At 36.2% G+C, this 17,673-nt stretch overlaps 1 protein-coding gene across 5 annotated transcripts in view; it reads right to left on the bottom strand.

Moving 5' to 3' along the window:
* EXOC6B (exocyst complex component 6B) overlaps nucleotides 1-17,673 on the bottom strand; it is a 678,199-nt gene that overhangs the window by 169,615 nt on the left and 490,911 nt on the right. For all 5 annotated transcript variants that reach the window (XM_005575615.4, XM_065526965.2, XM_065526962.2 and 2 more), the window contains one exon: nucleotides 6,232-6,305. In XM_005575615.4, the coding sequence (XP_005575672.1) occupies nucleotides 6,232-6,305 (74 nt within the window). The remainder of the gene's footprint in view (nucleotides 1-6,231; nucleotides 6,306-17,673) is intronic.

The raw sequence follows: 17,673 nt of genomic DNA, 5'->3' as shown, positions 1-17,673 counted from the left end.
ACCACCAAATGCCTTTGGGATATGATGACCCTGGATTTCATTTCTCACCTGCCCTCCTCATATATACATGCTACTCTATCAGTGGTACAGATAATCTCTTCCAAGATAATGTACTTTATGGCTTAACTCATTCCTTCTAACCCTATTATCCACAACAGTCATAGTAATGACGTCTTCTAATTCCATGGGTTATCAAGTTATTTGATTTCTGACTATGGTATAGATGGCTCCCAGTTTTATAGGCTATTATTTGAGATCATATACAATCTGAAGGTCAACAGAATATTTCAACTGAGCACTTGGAGAGTATCTCTACTGACAACATTACTGGTCCATACACTTCCCAACTAGAAGGTTTGCAAACAACTGTATTTTCTCTACCAAAAATATCCTTTCATAAAAACGTTTCCCTGCTACCTACCCCCACACTTCTCTTCATTAACTGCTCAGTAACTGCTCAGTAAACACTTGGGAAAACTATAGTTCACCTCCCAAAACCCAAGTTATAGTTCAGCAAGTTCAGGACCAATATTAAGTACATGTGGGAAATGGCTTCCTGTTAATAGTTTAATAGTTATAATGAAAAACAGAAGACTGATATCTCTGGGCTTTTGAGATATGGGCCTGCCCTACCCCAGCCCCACCTCCTGTGAAGCCTCCTAGTTAGGGGATAGTTTAGACTGGTTATGGTAAAACATTAAAAAATAAATCCTATGGACTACATGTCTTTTTGGTATATTGCTGTATCAGAAAACAATCAGCTTTTAATATAAACGGGTTTTCTACTGAGGCTAAAATACAAATAATTATTAAAGTTAAGATTTTTTCCTATGAGCCATAGCAGTCAAGCAAAGGGGGAATGTTCCTTCCAGGAACACATAATATTCACTAGACTTGGGCAATTTGATTTGAAAATCAAAATTTTATTGAAGAGGATCATGACAGGATGAGAAGTAGGAGGGGCAGTCCTACATAGTTAAGTTCTTGAATTGTTCTCGTTTTCCTCACGGGTGTTAACTAACCGAAGGTACAGGTTTTACCTCTATACCTCTAAAAGGAATAGCAGCAGTATTTGTTCAACATCTCAAAAGAAATATGCAACTATTTCTCTTAGGTCTTATAGTTGTTTTCAAGGCAGGTTAAGTGTCTGCAATGGAAATGCACTGTGTTTACTTTAGAATACAGGTTAGAAATTGGGGAATAACTGGCCTAGGGGGAATATCAACAGCTCAATCTAAAAAAAGCCCTAGATATCTTGGGATGGCTTGCTGTATGAGAGTCGTTGCCAACAAGCTCCATTCACGAGATCTGATGCAATGTCACAACCTAGTTCATTCAGCTTTATAAAAACTTAAGTATATATCAGAAGTAAATAACTGTTGGGGCCAAGGAACAGAAAATAACAGGATGTTACTAAGAAAAGGAACACCCTCAAGCCTTTGGCCAAACATGGAAGGTGAACTATCACAGATTAAATAAATAATGCAAACTATTATCAAAGGAAGTTAAGCACTTACAATGAATGTGAATAACAGAAACGTGAAATGTTTCAGGGTAGCCTGCAAATAGTAGCACTTAATGAGGAGAATAGATAGGACATAAAAGAAGAGGTATATGAGGAAGATGAACAACAAAAACTAATATGAGAAATTAAGAAATGGGGGTTTAAAGAGATCAGCCTAATACTTAAAAAAGACAGTCTAGATCCTAATTAAACTAACATACAAAACATCCATGTTTTAAAACAAAACTTAAATCTGCTATTTTCTATGCTTTACATATTTTCTTCCCTTAACAATGCTTGAATTTCAGTGCGACTCTTCACCTTTTCCATGAAATATTTTATAGTTACTCAGGCACACATAGGCCTCTCTACTTCATGGCCTCTTTTTGCACTTACAGGTACAATCTTGCTCTTCATTTGCATCGTTTATATATGTCTTATAGCTCAACTAGAGTGTCAATTGAAGTTTATGTCCCCATTTCTTGAATTTGGACTGGCCTTGTGACTAGCTCTAGCCACAAGAATGTGGTAGAACTGATGGTTTGCTAGTTCCAAGCATAGGCTTCAAGGAGTTTGTGCATTTCCTATTGCTTTCTTGGAACTCTGCCAAGATGCTATGTAAATAAGTCTAGGTTAGGTTGTTTGTAAATGAGAGATGAGAGAGAGTAGAAAAGAGTAGCCCTAGCTAAGGCTTCCTAGACCAACCAGTTCCTAGCCCATCTAGCAGCAGACCTCAAAGTATGAGTAAGCCCAGCTGAAACTACCCTAAATTGAGAATCTGTAGAAATTTGAGCTTCATACGTGGTTCTTGTTTCAAGCCAACATGTTGTGGGGTAATTTATTATGTAGCAAAAGTCACTGAAATAACTGAAACATACATAATGGCTTCATCCTTCAATGTAGTACTTATCACAGTGTGCCTTATACTAGAATCAGGAATTTGCTGGTCATTCCTTTGCTCCCAGAGGGCACAGATTATACTATATTCTTTTTTGTATTCCCACAACACTTAGGTTGTGATTTGTACAAAGTAGGCACTTAGACTTTGATAAAATAAACTGAAATGAAAATCAAATTCTAGTGTTTATCAGCATTATCTACTTAATGTTTAACCATGGAAGAAAAATACAAACCATGCCACAGTTTAAAGAATAAAGTAAGTACTGAGAATCTACTGTTGGTCCTATATTGTAATTCTCAATTATGAACCATTAAAGGTCAGCACTTGGTGTTTATATGCCACTTCAAGATAGCTAATTAAATGAGTCTTTAAGCTATTCTTCTCAAAATTCAGCATTAGCCCAAATTTGGATTTTGATGGAAATATACACATATATTTAATGTTTGCATGGGAAGTCATACTGCAATCCTACTTCTATGAACTTACAAAGACAGAAAACACAAAGTACTAAAGAAGGGGATTTTGATTTGCACTCTGTAATTCACAATACTATTAATAGTAGGTTTTGCAAACTCAGAAATCTGACAAATGAGGTTTAACTTATTTGTACTTTAACTCTGAAGTGCCACACAAAAACAAAATATCATGAAAGCTTGTATATTCAAAATGTCATCTCTCCTTCTCCAAGAAGTAGAAAAGTGAGAATAGGACAAGTGAAAAAGGATGAATAGTTTTCTATCCACATCTGATTTGCTTCCCAGTGAAATTCTATAGCTTTTAAATGACACTGTTATTATAGTCTATACAAAGATGATTTCATCAAATATTCCATGTTTTGAATATTTTAAAATTATTCATTCAATTGATACTGTCTGAAACTCTCTAAAGCAAGAGACTATGAAAGCACGTTCAGAATACACATATAAAGCAGAGAGTCAAATACACTCAATGACAGTAAAAGAATATCCTTGCTGCACTGCACTGGGGGCAGATCCTCTTCTTACATGAGTGTGTACCCTATAATTTACCTTAACTTTAGCTTACCTTAGCTTCTTCCTTTAACTTATGCCATTCCTATTTAATATTTTTATCTTTGGCTTATTAAGGGCATAATGATTAAATCACTTAAGCTAGATAACTCAGGCGGTCAGTTAAAGGTTTAGATAGGTCATTATATAATGAAAGAAAAATCTGTGTTCTTAATAACATGCCTGAAAGAAAAACACAGAAAACACAGACCGGTGAGAGTAGTATCCAGTTTTGGTCCATAAAATCAACCCTGTGAGGACTAGATGAGAAATAGGTAACAATGTGACATGTGAAAAAGACTCAAATACTAGCAAATAGGAGGCTCAATAAATGAGGACTAGGAAGCCCATTCCTCTAATTGGGGATGCCCAAATAAAAATATAAAGGTTTAAAGGGTTAAGGTTAAGTGAGACAGATTTTAGCCAACTTAAGAAATACCTTTCTAATAATCATATTGTCGTAAGGTGGAACTTGCTGCTTTGGGGTAGTGGATCCTCCTCAAGGAAGATATTCAATCAAAGTCTGGGGTGTTGTACAGGGATTGAAGTATAAAGCCAAAGGTAATACTACATAATTTTTAAGATTATCCTCCAATCCCAAAATTCAAAAATTCTACTTTAGAAGCCTAAATGTTTAAGAAAACATAGTCCCAGGTTTTCTGTTTAGAGTTTGAACATCTCTGTAGTTCAGAAGCCTCCTTTTAAAATGATGCTCCTTTAAATAAGTTCTGAGAATGACTAAGACAAACTGCAAAGAGATAAATATTTTCAGCACAGGATGTGGAGAGATCATTTTTTTCACAATGACTCCACCTACCTGAGGTCTACTAATAATGAGCTACAGACCAAGAACTAAAGAAGTTTTTCAAACAGTCTAGGTTAGAAAAATTATCCCTTTAAGCTGTTTCAGTAGAGACAAGTATAAGTAGAAATTAGGTGACAGAATGAATAGAAAAAGGCATACTCTTTCATTACCAGTAAAATTTTGGATTTTGGGTTTCTACCATTAAAACATTACAAAAGCAACTCTGGGAAGAAAAATGTAACAGAAAATAGGAACTTAAGCATAAATGACAGGGCTCACTGAGAGCTTACAAGTACTTGCACATTCATTCCCGACTCTGATCCACCTTATTTTGGCTGTGCTTTCTAACTTACTCCCTTAGTTAACATTTTCTGTGAACACTAGTTCCTTTCCATAGGGACCAAAACCACAAACTGGAGAGAATAACCATGCTTCCTTCTCATGAATAGTGAGAACGGAAACATTTTTCCTTGGATGTGTTTCTCCAATGAAATTCAATTTCTGCTTTCCAAGAAAAGCCAATTGGGTTAGAAGTTTCTGAGAAGAAGCAGGAGTGTGGGAGGGAATCCAATAGATATCACTTCACATACCCTAAACCAAAATCCCAATCTTTCAATCTTACATCAGTCAAGGGATTAAAGTCTCGGTTGAGTTGCTAAAACTACAGGTGGAAGGTCTTAAGTGTGGGAAGAGATTGTTCCATTTGTGATCAGGCTGGTGAATCCTTAATGTGCAAGAGAACCCCCACCTTGGCCCCCAAATATTAAGTTGACACACGTTTCTGGGACACAGCCTGAATCCTCAAACTTTGGCAGGTCTATAGACACACAATTTTCTGTTTTCTGCTTAACAGTGCTTTCCAGAATTGTCATCAGATGACAGATTACACCACCCATCTACAAGGATTCAGGGGTAGCTCAGGCCATCCATTATGGGTTAAAAGCTGTTCCAGCATGAATCGAATCACAGTGGTAAGGAACTACCGATACAAGGGGTCCTGCAGCTTTAAGAAATACCCTGGGCATCTAAAAGTTTTCAGAATGCAAACTATGTCAGCTCTGAAAACAAGAGGCACTGCATCATTATGGCAGGAGAAACAAAGCCAGCCCCCTTTTTTAAACAGACAAAAAAAAGATTGTTTTAATAGGAAAGAAGCATCAGTCATTGATTCTTACTTCATTCACACTTTCTATCCAACCCCATCCATCTTAAGAGTGAAGAGATGACAGAGCCCAGTTAACTCTCTCCCTCACTGGGCCCCCACCCACCCTGTTCCCTATATCCAAACCACCAAGGCCTACCAACCCACTCAGTTCAATCTGCAAGAAACAGTCCTATAGAATGACTGGTTCTATCTAATGGGCTTGCCAAAGCTCAGGTATGCCCAAGTACCAGCTTTCATCACATTACTTTAATAGGGTTAGCATGACTGGTCCAGGCCTTTTCTAATCATCTTCAAAAATGACCACTTAGTTACCCATGACTGACCAGATTCTACAAAGGAGGAGGCGGGAAGACTTAAGGCAGCAGGAAAAAGTCAACAAACCAAACCAACAATCCAGAATGTAAAATATTTCATTTTCTTAAATGCTACTGGCCACATTATCTACAAACAAAACTTCTCCAAGCAGGCAGTCTCTGCATCAGTGCACCTGCTTAGCATTGGTTTGCTGAGTTATCTTTTTGCTATGTCTGCAAAAGCCAACAACAGCACAATGGGTCGCATCACTTGAGGGTCACTTGAGTCCCTCTACTCTGGGTCCCCCCTCCCACCGCCGCCTTCCCTTTTACCCACAAAACCTTTAACTCCACCATAGCTAAGGATCCCAGATAGCTAAATAAAAGAGGTGGCCTCAAATACAGGGAAAACCCTTAGGTCTCCAATGTGAATCGCCAATGCCGATCCCCCTCCCTTCCCCTTTTCCTTAAGACCTGATGGTCTTCAGTCACACATCTTAAAAGAAAAACAAAAAACAAAAACACAAAGACTTACTTGTCTCAAGTCGATGAAGGCCAACTGCAGCGTGTCCTCCTGGAACCCAGGCACCGGGCCGGATCTGGCAAACTCTGTGGGAAAGAAAAGAGGATAAAAAGCGCCTTTAACTAACCATGGACAGGGAGATTGGCAGACGGATGACAGGGAAGACAAGAGAAGCTGGGGGAGAGGAGGACCAAGCTTCTAAGGAGTCATGTCTCTCTCCCTTCAGCTTCTTTGTTTGCCCTTCAAAATTCGTGTCATCAAAACACCATTAATTCCAGCATCCTGACAGCAAGGAAACTGTACTAATTCGACCTGAAATTTATTCCCATGAGCTGCGCTGGGCTTCAGAGTATTTGTTTTGTGAATGGACAAACAACTTGCAAAGGAGGAGGGAGTGGGGGAGAGAAAAAAGTTTTTCCTCTCAACACAATAAAATCTTCAGCTGTGAAACTCTTTTCAGTTCCGAAAGCTATTTATATTTTAGATCGCTGAAGGAATTTTCTAATTTCACGCTTGTCACCTCATTCCCCAAGCATTTATCAAAAAATATTCCCTGCCACATCATTAATTATTCCCTCACTGATTATTTGTATTATCTCATGACTGCATTATTGCCCGCCTCCCCCCTCCGACCCACACACACATACACACACACCCCAGAAGCAGAGGCTACCCCAATCCATGGCTTGGCTTTTGAGCAAAGGAATATTTACAGATATGAAAAGGTCCATCTGAATAAATCTCACTGCAAAACTTAGGGAACATTTGCACGTGTCTGTCCTTCTAGCGTATTCTTTGTCCTTGACTTCTACTTCCATTCCACTCTCAAAAATTCTTTCTTCTTCCTCTACCCCAATTTAATCTTAGCCTGAAGAGACTACATGAATACTATCTGCAATTTACAGTGGCGCCTTGGGTACATGCTCAGTTTATGACTCTGGCTTCCATGTCGTTAACAAGAAGATGGCTGTACAGGGATATAGGTACAAAAACTAGTAACACTTAAGAATGTCAAATTTTATTGTCCCTGAGCCCTGCTTATTATGAAATCAAAAGGTCTTAAGTTCCCTATACACACACACACACATGCACATACACACACATGCCAAATTCAAAAGTTGGGCAGTTAGACTATTCTTCAATTCTTTCTATGAAGCCCACAGCCAATCTCCTATTTACCTCAAAAACAACTCAAGTGTCTGTTCAAAGCAAATATGAAAAGGAATGTTTTCCTTCAAATTATATTTCTATCCAGGACTGAATTTAAGAAACTATACAGAGTTGGTATCATATTCTTCTTTTGGAATCAATAAAATTTATCAAGATATTTGCATATATGTCTAGAAAATTACCTCCAACTACTAGTGGCTGGATAGATTCAAATGGTAATTTGTGAACAAGGTTAGGAACTTCTGTTCTTTAAAAATATTTCCATTTGGGGGCTTCTCAGACATAGCATTTCATAAAACCCTTGCCCCACTTTTAAAAATAATGCTAATGACTTAGTTTGCAGGAATTATGAGAACATTACACAAAATGAAATTTAAAGCAATTTATTAAACTAATTAAAATATAGCACAGATGTATTAAACAACAATATACACAATTCTTATTGTAGACATTTAAAATTAAAAATGCCTCTTTTTTTATTTTAATGAGATAAACTATATGGCATGCTTAGCAGTACTAAAGCTTCTACTTGCTTTGGTAAGAAAATTCAAATGCCATACATAAATTAATTCTGTTGTATATTGCCCAAGTGATAAAACTTTTTTAAAAGAGTAAAATGCTGGCCAGGCACGGTGGCCCACGCCTATAATCCCAGCACTTTGGGAGGCCGAGGCGAGTGAATCACCTGAGATCAGGAGTTTGCGACCAGCCTGACTAATGTGTTGAAATTCCGTCTCTACTAAATACAAACAAATTAGCCAGGCATGGTGACACATGCCTGTAATCTGAGCTACTTGGGAGGCTGATACAGGAGAATCACTTGTACCTGGGAGGCAGAGGTTGCAGTGAGCCGAGATCGCGTCATTGCACTCCAGCCTGGGCAACAAGAACGAAACTCAGTCTCAAAAAAAAAAAAAAAAAAGTAAAATTCTAAAACCGTATGATGATTTTATGAAGGCTATGTTAATAAAAAGCTTGACATAATCCATTGTTTATATCTACAATAGCCAATATCTGTGATAACCTTGTATACAGGAGCTATTCGAGTTAAATGTACAATTTTCCCATACTATGCTCCTGTTAATAGCAATTCTTTGAATTACAGCCACAGCTATTCTTTTTGACTGCTTGGATTGTTAGGTGGTCAGCTAAAATTAGCTTCCCATACTTGGTAGTTTCTCCCAAGGATGATGGATTGTCACACTTGGCACTGCATAACTCAAGTCTATGCTGTATCACTCGAAGTATCTGAAGACTTCTCTGTCAGTACAAACCCTACTTGTGTCAAAATGGCAGCAATTATCAAGATGTTCTGCCGTCCTATATATGTCCAACTCAACGGAATCACCTGTCTGAATGCTTGGAAGCTGGCTACACATTCTTGAATTTCCTTATTGGGCATGCTCCCTCGGGCTAATAGATTAAGCTGATGAAACAATTTAGGAATCTGGATGTGATACGCATTTAGTTCTCAGAGTCACTTTATTGACCTCATTTTTATGACACACTGAATCTTCCAGGTTCCCAAAGGATATAATGACCTTTTAGGCTTGATTGCCCCTTTTATAAATCAAGGAATCAAAGAATGACAGTTGCATCAGGTATGACAAAGTAAAGAAATTAATTTTCACATATAGCTTATGGAAATGTCTAATGAGTATATATTCAACCTCATATTTGTATTTTTTCTCATTGCTTTATGTATATAATTCTTGTCTTCTCACATAGATAGCAAACTCCTTAGGGATAAAGACCATTTCACAAAACCAAATATCCACTCAAAATAGTAGATGTTCAACCAATATTGTGTTTTAATTAAATAAGTTACACAAATAGCAAGATTCATTGGTCACATGTGCTCTTCACTGCCAATGAAAATCTCTGGATTGTAATAGGTAAGGGGTCCTTAATCTGAGTATCAATAAACAGGCTTTAGGAATTCATGAGCTCCCTAAAATTATATGCACATTGATTAAAGGGATGGGCTTTGGAGCAATAAAAATCAGAATTTGAATCCCAGCTTTCCATTTAGTAACTCTATGGACTTACACAATTTACTTAACCTCTTTACACTTCAATATCTTTATCTAAAAAATGAGGATAATAGAACATTCCTTATAGTGCTCCTATGAGGATTAAACAGAATAACACATGTGAAGCAGTTGGCAGAGTGCCTAGCATATCATAATTGAGTATCATTATAATTAGTTTTTTAGTGTAAATATGAATTTCTCTGCAAAGAAGGTTCATAGCTTACACTGAATTCTCAGAGGATTGGTAGCTCAAAAAAGGTTAAGAAACACTGTTCTATATCAAGGACAAAACATAAGAAAAAAATTCAGCGATGGCTCAGTGATGAGTTAGTGACTTGGCATTGCTAATTTATTTATAGGCACTATTTAATTACTTCCTTTAAAGGAAATTGATATTATTAACTACTAGTGTTCTAGCTACAGCATAGTAATTTTCATTAGTATTTTTTAAAAATTTAATAAATGTATAAAATAGGTATTTTGTAACTTTGTGACTCAATATGCCCTCAGAAATATGATTAACTTTTAAAATATATTAAAAATGTTAATAGCATTAGAAAGTGCGAATATTTTTTAAAATAAAGGAGAATTTGTATACACTCTAATTTCAACTATATAAAATATAATATGCATAGAAAACATGATAGTAAGCACTCACGTCATAATGTTACCCCAGGCTGCTACAGAGAGGAAGGTTATGAGGGTTTGTTTTTCTTCTTTATATTTTATAAACTTTAAAAAGAAATACAGACCACTTTTATAACCTGAGAGAAGGAAATGGAAGAACACACACAAACACATACACATTATGTAGTGGAGCTCATATTGCAGTACTTTCCCTAGTAACAAGAAATATAATTTGTTCAAGATTTAGCATTACTGGCAACTAGGATCGGTCTGTAAACCCAAATTCTCAGATGCTACTTGATAGAAAGAAGAGGAAAACTACCACATGAGAGAGGGGCAGGAGGCTCCCAGTCTCTTGTAATATGCTGATGCATCCTCAAATTGATTATATGTACACACAAGAAGCCTCTCTTTAGAGCTTTTAATTAAAATTGTCCTTCTCTGACATAATAAGAAAGAGAAATACATGCAATATTGGCCAAGTGAAACCAACGGATACATAGGTCACAATGGAAATTCCCTTTCTGGACTTATCTTTGCAATCCAGAATTTTTAGTAGGTTTTCAGTATCTAAGTGATCCAAGCCAGTACCAGAGATTCTGAAGCACTGGCAAGGAAATCAAGGTACTTGCTCCACTCAACGCAGAACCAAACCCTACCTTTGACCAATTCATGTTACTGGGAGACTGAATCAAAGTTCAGTGAGACTAGCAAGGTGGCTTCTTCTTGGGAAACTTGTTCAGGATAGAAGAGCCTCCGACAGGTACCAACCCATTCTCCAAGAAAGCTTGGCTCTTCCCAGTAGTTCTGCCCTGCTCCTGTCCAATCATGCATGGTAGAAACTCACAGAATCAAAGCTGATATCAGGAACTGACTCCAAGATACCATTTGCAAATGTGCAAAATCTTTCAATGAGGAAACTGCCAATTCATTTGAAATTTATGAAGGAAATATTTTCACTTAAAAAGTTAAAAGGAGGTATACAAAATTGCAGGAAAGAAGGCATATTGTCAGTAAATGAATCAGAGGAGAAAGAAAATCACTAATATACTTTACTTGCCAAATATCTAACTCTTCATATTCTCATACACACAAAAATCTATGAGATATGGTAGTCATTTTAAAAAACTATCAATTTTTCAAAAATATGCTATAATTTTATATTTCTAATAATCTTCACATTATAATGAAGTTACCAGAGGGAGAAAAGGAAGGATTCCACCCATTTCAAAATGCTTTCTAGACTTCTTGTAGGCTGATCTTAAAATTAACAAATTCTGTCACTTAGTCAAGGGGAAAGAAACAAATTAACTTTAATTTGGTACATTCACACTTGGCTAAAGAAAGCAACATATAAAAAGAGCACAGAATACTAAATTAGAATAAAATGGTAGAGTGAGAGTTAGGAGGGGCCTTGAGAAGTCAAAATAACTGCATTAGTCTATAATCTATATATGTAGATAGGACATTTGGGAGTTTATCAAAAGAAGGCTGTGAGAAAAAATATAAAGCTAATTTTTCTAAATCTTTGCAAAATGCCATAGAACAAGAAGAGTTTTCAAAGTAAGATGAACAAGGTAAAATGTATTTCAGAAAAGCAAAACTAGCACAATGTCTGGCAAGTATATAAAATAGCAATTTTGGGAGAAAAAATAACTTGTTCAAATAGGAAGAAGGTGAAAAGACAATCTGCAAAATGTTAACAAGAGGTTCCTAGATAACATCAGTATACTATTGTTTCCAGTAAACTTCCAGTTTAGACAATGGACACGATAGCATCACCTGCTCTTGCTGAATGGATTAGGGATTTGGTTTTGGCCAAAATGCCAGAGAATTAGGGGAAAAAAGCATAAAAGCCTAAGCTATACTAGCTACTTGTTTATAGCTTAAGATCATGTTAGGTCACATGTGTTTTCTTCGTGGGAATGAAAAAATAAGAGCTGTTGTTGCTGTATTAACATAATGGTTTCCTGGTATCTGGCTCCCTGGAGCAACAGATGAAGGGTATGCTAGACTATGAAGTGTCTAGGGAAGCCAAGCCTTCTTGCATCACATCACAGTGGTTCCACTAAGCTAATTACAGAAAGGAGTTGATGTACTCCATAGGGAATCCAATTCAGATCCTACTGGTCAGAGAAAGGACGGCCAGAAGATAAGGAAGTAAGAACAAAGGGAGAACAATGTCAAGGAGAGAGAAAAGGAGGAGGAGGTGGAGGTGGAAAGGAAAAGCTCCTTGGAGATTCATCTGAGTATACTTGTCTAAGTGTGCTTGTATGGACATGTAATCATACAAAATAGATACCATTAATTATCTAGGGTAAGACTGTATGATGTAAATTATTCTTTGCCTTTTTATATTTTAAATATGAAACTCACTAGATCTCCAACTTCGAGAAAGACAAGGGGCTGTAGGACATTGTGCCTATAATGAACAATACTGTACTGTATATTGTACACCTAAAAATTTAAGAGGGCAGATGTCATATACGTGTTCTTACCACGATTTTAAAAAGAATATGCACAAATCATGTCTGGCAAAGGACTTGTATCCAGAACATGTAATACATTACTACAATAGACTCGTGTTAACCTTAAGGACACAACAGACTGATAATGAAAGGATGAAGAAAGACATTCCATGGCAATGATAATTAGAAGTTTTGTCTTATATCAGACAAAATACACTTTTTGGTAAAAATCTGTCACAAAAGACAAAGAAGGTAATGATATAATGATAAAGGAATCAATTCATCAGGAGGATATGGACGTAAAATTGGAACACTTAATACATGAAGCAAACATTAACAGAGCAGAAAGGAGAAATACAGCAATATGATGACAGGGGACTTCAATACCACATTTTTAACAGTGGATAGATCATCCAGACAGAAAAGCAATAAGAAAACATCAGATTTGAACAACACTATAGACCAAATGAACCTACCAAATACATAAGAACATTCCACCCAACGGTAGTAGAATATATATTTTTCTCAAGTGCTCAGAGAACATTCTACAGGATAGGTCATATGCTGAGTCACAAAACATGTCTTAACAAATTTAACATGACTGTAATCATCTTAAGTACCTTTCTGAGCATAATCGTATATAAAACCAGAAATCAATAATAAGAAGTTATAAAAACTCAGAAATATGTGGAAATTAAACAACACCCTTCTAAATAACCAATGGGTCAAATAAGAAATTAAAAAGGGAATAAAAATATATTGAGACAAATAAAAACAGAAACACAATATATCAAAACTTATGGGATGCATAAAAAGCAATTTTAAGAGGGAAGTTGATTTTTATTAGAATTTATTAGGTATCAGAATTATAGATATTTATTAATACCTACATTAAGGAAAATAAAAGTTCTCAAATCAACAACCTAACTTCACACATCAAGGAACTACAAAAAGAACAAACTAAGCACAAAATTAGAAGGAAGGAAATGATAAAGATCAGAGCATAATAAATGAAATAGAGACTAGAAAAAAATAGAAAAGATCAATAAAACTAAGAGTTAGCTTTCTTGAAAAGATAAACAAAATTTACAAGCCCTTAGCTTGAGCAAAGGACCTAAATAGACATTTTTCCAAAAAAGACATACAAATGACTATTGGGTATATGAAATAGTGCTCAAAATCACAAGTTATCAGAGAAATGCAAATCAAACCACAATAAGATAAACCATCCTACAACTTGTAAGGATGGCTATCATCAAAAATACAAGCCATAACAAACACTGGAGAGGGTGTGGAAAAAAAGAAATCCTTGTATACTGTTATTGGGAATGTAAATAAGTGCAGCCATTTTGGTAAAGAGAATGAAGGTTCCTCAGAATATTAAAATGAGTCAGGTGTAGTTGCTTCTGTCATCCCAGCTACTCAGAATGCTGAGGTGGGAGGATTGCTTGAGGATAAGACCAGCCTGGGCAATATAGCGAGACACTGTGTCTCTGAAAATATTAACAACAACAACAAAAAACCAAAACCAAAAAACAATGAAAAGAAAAATAATTAAAACTATAGTTACCGTATGATCCAGTAATCCCACTTCTGGGTATATAGCCAAAGGAAATGAAATCAGTATCTCAAAGAGATATCTGCCCTCCCGTGTTCACCACAGCATTTATATTCATACTCACATTAGCCATGAAAGCAACTTAAGTGCCCATTAATGGTCAATGGAGAAAGAAAATGTTGTATATACACAATGGAATACTATTAAGCCTAGTGTGGGGAATCTTTCACCTCCTTGGTTAACTTCTAAATACTAAATTTTAGGTTAATAATTTTTCTAATGTATTATTCTCTTAAATAAAAAACAAAAAGAAGGCTGGGCACGGTGGCTTACTTCTGTAATCTCAGAACTTTGGGATTCCAAGGCGGGTGGATCACTCAAGGCCAGGAGTTCAAGACCAGCCTGGCCAACATGGTGAAACCCCATCTCTATTAAAAATACAAAAAGTTAGCCGGGCGTGGTGACACACACCTCTAGTTCCGGCTGCTTGGGAGGCTGCGGCACAAGAATTGCTTGAACTCAGGAGGTGGAGGCTGCAGTGCGCCAAGATCATGCCACTGCACTCCAACCTGGGCAACAGAGTGAGACTGTCTCAAAACAAACAAACAAAACAAAAAGAAGTTGCCAACCACTGTGATAATAATACTAGCTTTTATAATTGCCCATGCATGTACCTTGACTGAGATCTTCATTTATTCATATGGCTTCAAGTGACTGTCTAGTGTGCTTCCATTTCACTTTGTAGGATTCCCTTGGGCATTTATTGCAGGACAGGTCTAGTAGGAAAGAAGTTCCTTAGCTTCTATTTATCTGGTAGTGTCTTAATTTCTCCCTCACTTGAAGGATAATTTTTTTCAGATATGTATATAAAATTACAGATTATATATAAAATTATATGTATAAAATTACATATACATATCTGGAAATATATATATTGATAGGTTTTTTTTCTAGTACTTTGGATATATTGACCTACTGCATCTGGCCTCCAAAGTTTGTAATAAAAAAATCTACAAATCTTATTAAGGATCCTTTGTATGTAATGAGTCTTGTAAGCACCAAAACAGAAATGCTTACAAAGAGTCTTGTAAGATCCTTCAGTTCATTTAAATTGGAGTTCTTCTGGCATGTTTATATTCATATCTTTCAGGAAATCTAGAAAATTTTACAGTCATTATTTCTTGAAATATTCTCTCTACCCATTTCTCTCTCCTCCTTGAGGACTTCCAAATGGCTAGATTGGCCCATTTGATGGGTCTCACATGTCCCTTAGGTTCTGTTTACTTTTTTCTATCATTTTTCTTTCTGTTCCTTACCCAATAATCTCCATTGCCTTATCATCCCATTCATTGATTCTTTTTTCTTTCTGCTCAAATCTACCTTTGAATCCCTTTAGTCCAATTTTCATTTGTTATTGTACTTTTCAGCTCCAAAATTTCTTTTTTGTTTCTTTTTAGGTTTTGTATCTCTTTATTGCTATTTCTAGTTTGCTCATACATCATTTCCATGAATTTCCTCACATCTTTCTTTAGGTCTTTGAACATCTTTAAGAGAGTTGTTTTAAAGTCTTTGTCTAGTAGATCCACCATCAGGTCGTTTCCAGGAGCAGTTTCTGTCGATTTACTTTTTTTTTTTTTTTTTGCATTGCGTGGGCAATACGTGATACTTTCCTGTTTCTTTGTATTTCTTGTGATTTTTAATTGAAAACTGGACATTTGAATCTAATAATATGGCAACTTTGGAAAAAATATCCTTCCCCTTCTCTAGGACTTGCTGTTTTTTGTTACTGTTTTTGTTGATTTTTTTTGTTGATTGTTATAGACCATGTCTATGGCAAGGATCAGCCTGATATGTAAACTTCAGGTCCTCTCACATCTTTTCTGAGCAGGTGCCTTTCTCTGGACCTCTACAGTTAGTTTCTAATTTTCTCCAATTATGCAATTGCTTTTGAATGTCTTAGTCTTTAATGTTTGGCTCCCAAATGGGGAAAAAGAAAAAAGAATGAAGAGAAGTAGGGAGTAAAAGCATGAGCCCTTTAAATCTCCTGACATCACTTCAGCCAGAGGAGCAGGAGCGAACAACAATCCTGGGAAAACAAAAAAGAATGATCGCCCATCTCTGTCTGAACCTCTGTGATTAGAAGCAGCATTCAGCAATCAGAAGACAATTACCCAATATTTGGAGGACAAGGTCATTTTGCCCACTCTGGCTGCCACAAGTTGTGTGTAAGCTGCTTTGGGAACACATGCACAATTGCTTGCCATGGGATTGGGGTTGCGGATGGGTAGCTATTAGTGTACCAAGAAATAAAATTGATTAAAGTTAACCACACTTTAATGTCCAAGCCTTCCTCTGGAAGTTGCAAGCGTTTAATAGACTCTGCAGTTCCAAAATAGTTACATCAGATAAATTCTGCCAGGGTAATTATTGCTTAGGTGGGAAAACTGATTCCTGGTACTTCCTATTTCTCCTAAACATACTCTTATCGTTAACCCAGTAATTGCATTGCTTGGTATTACTCAAATGAGTTGAAAACTTATGTCCACATAGGAATCTGGGAATGGATGTTTAGAGCAGCTGTATTTATAATTCCCAAATCTGGAAGCAACCAAGATGTCCTTTAGTAGGTGAATGGATAAATAAACGATGTTATTTCCAGAAAAGGGAATATTATTTAGTACTAAAAAGAAATGGGCTATCAAGCTATGAAAAAACATAAAAGAACCTAAAATGCATATTACTAAATGACAGAAGCTAATAAAAAAGGCTACATATTGTATGATTCCAACTATATGACATTCTAGATAAGCGAAAATTATGGAAATAGTAAAGGATCAGGGCTTGCTAGGGGACAGAAGAAAGGGAGGGATGAATAGGTGCAAAACAGAGGATTTTTTAGGACAATGAAACTATTCTCTATAAAATTACAGTGGCAGATTCATGTTACTATACATTTGTCCAAACCCATTAGAATGTACAACACAAAGAGTGAACCCTAATGTAAACTACAGATTTTGGGTAACAAGGATGTGTCAATGTAGGTTCACTGATTATAACAAATGTGACACTCTTGTGCAGGGTGTTGATGTGGAGGAAGCTATACATGTGGTAGAGCAGGGAGTATATTAGAACTCTGTACTTTCCACCCAATTTTGCTGGAAACCTAAAACTGTTCTAAAAAGTACAGTCTGCTAAAAAAAATTATGTATAAAAATGGCAGAGGAAAGTGAAGGCTAACTCTAACATATTCTCAAAGGTTTTTTATTTAGTAGGAAATGTGATTAAAATTGATAATAATGAAGTCTAATAGCAAATGCTGAACCAGTACTCCAAATGTATTTATAAATTTTCTCTAAAGTTCCATTCTCCTATCTTCTTACAATTGAGAACTAAGACAGACAGACATGGCTTTTTAATTAAACAAGGAATTAATCTCCCATAAATGAGAAGATAGCCACAAGCACGAAGAGTCCTTCCTGCTGCTGCTAAATAAACAGGCAGATCAATCTCCATCTGGCTGTACCATGTGCATTGAGAAGAAATGAGGATATAGGCACTTGCAGTGAGTGACTAATGTTAATGACAACATACATTTACC

This window comes from Macaca fascicularis, chromosome 13, assembly GCF_037993035.2.
Source record: "Macaca fascicularis isolate 582-1 chromosome 13, T2T-MFA8v1.1".
NCBI classification, from domain to species: Eukaryota; Metazoa; Chordata; class Mammalia; order Primates; family Cercopithecidae; genus Macaca; species Macaca fascicularis.
Note: the sequence above shows the minus strand (reverse complement) of the source record. Positions and strands in the feature narration are given on the sequence as shown.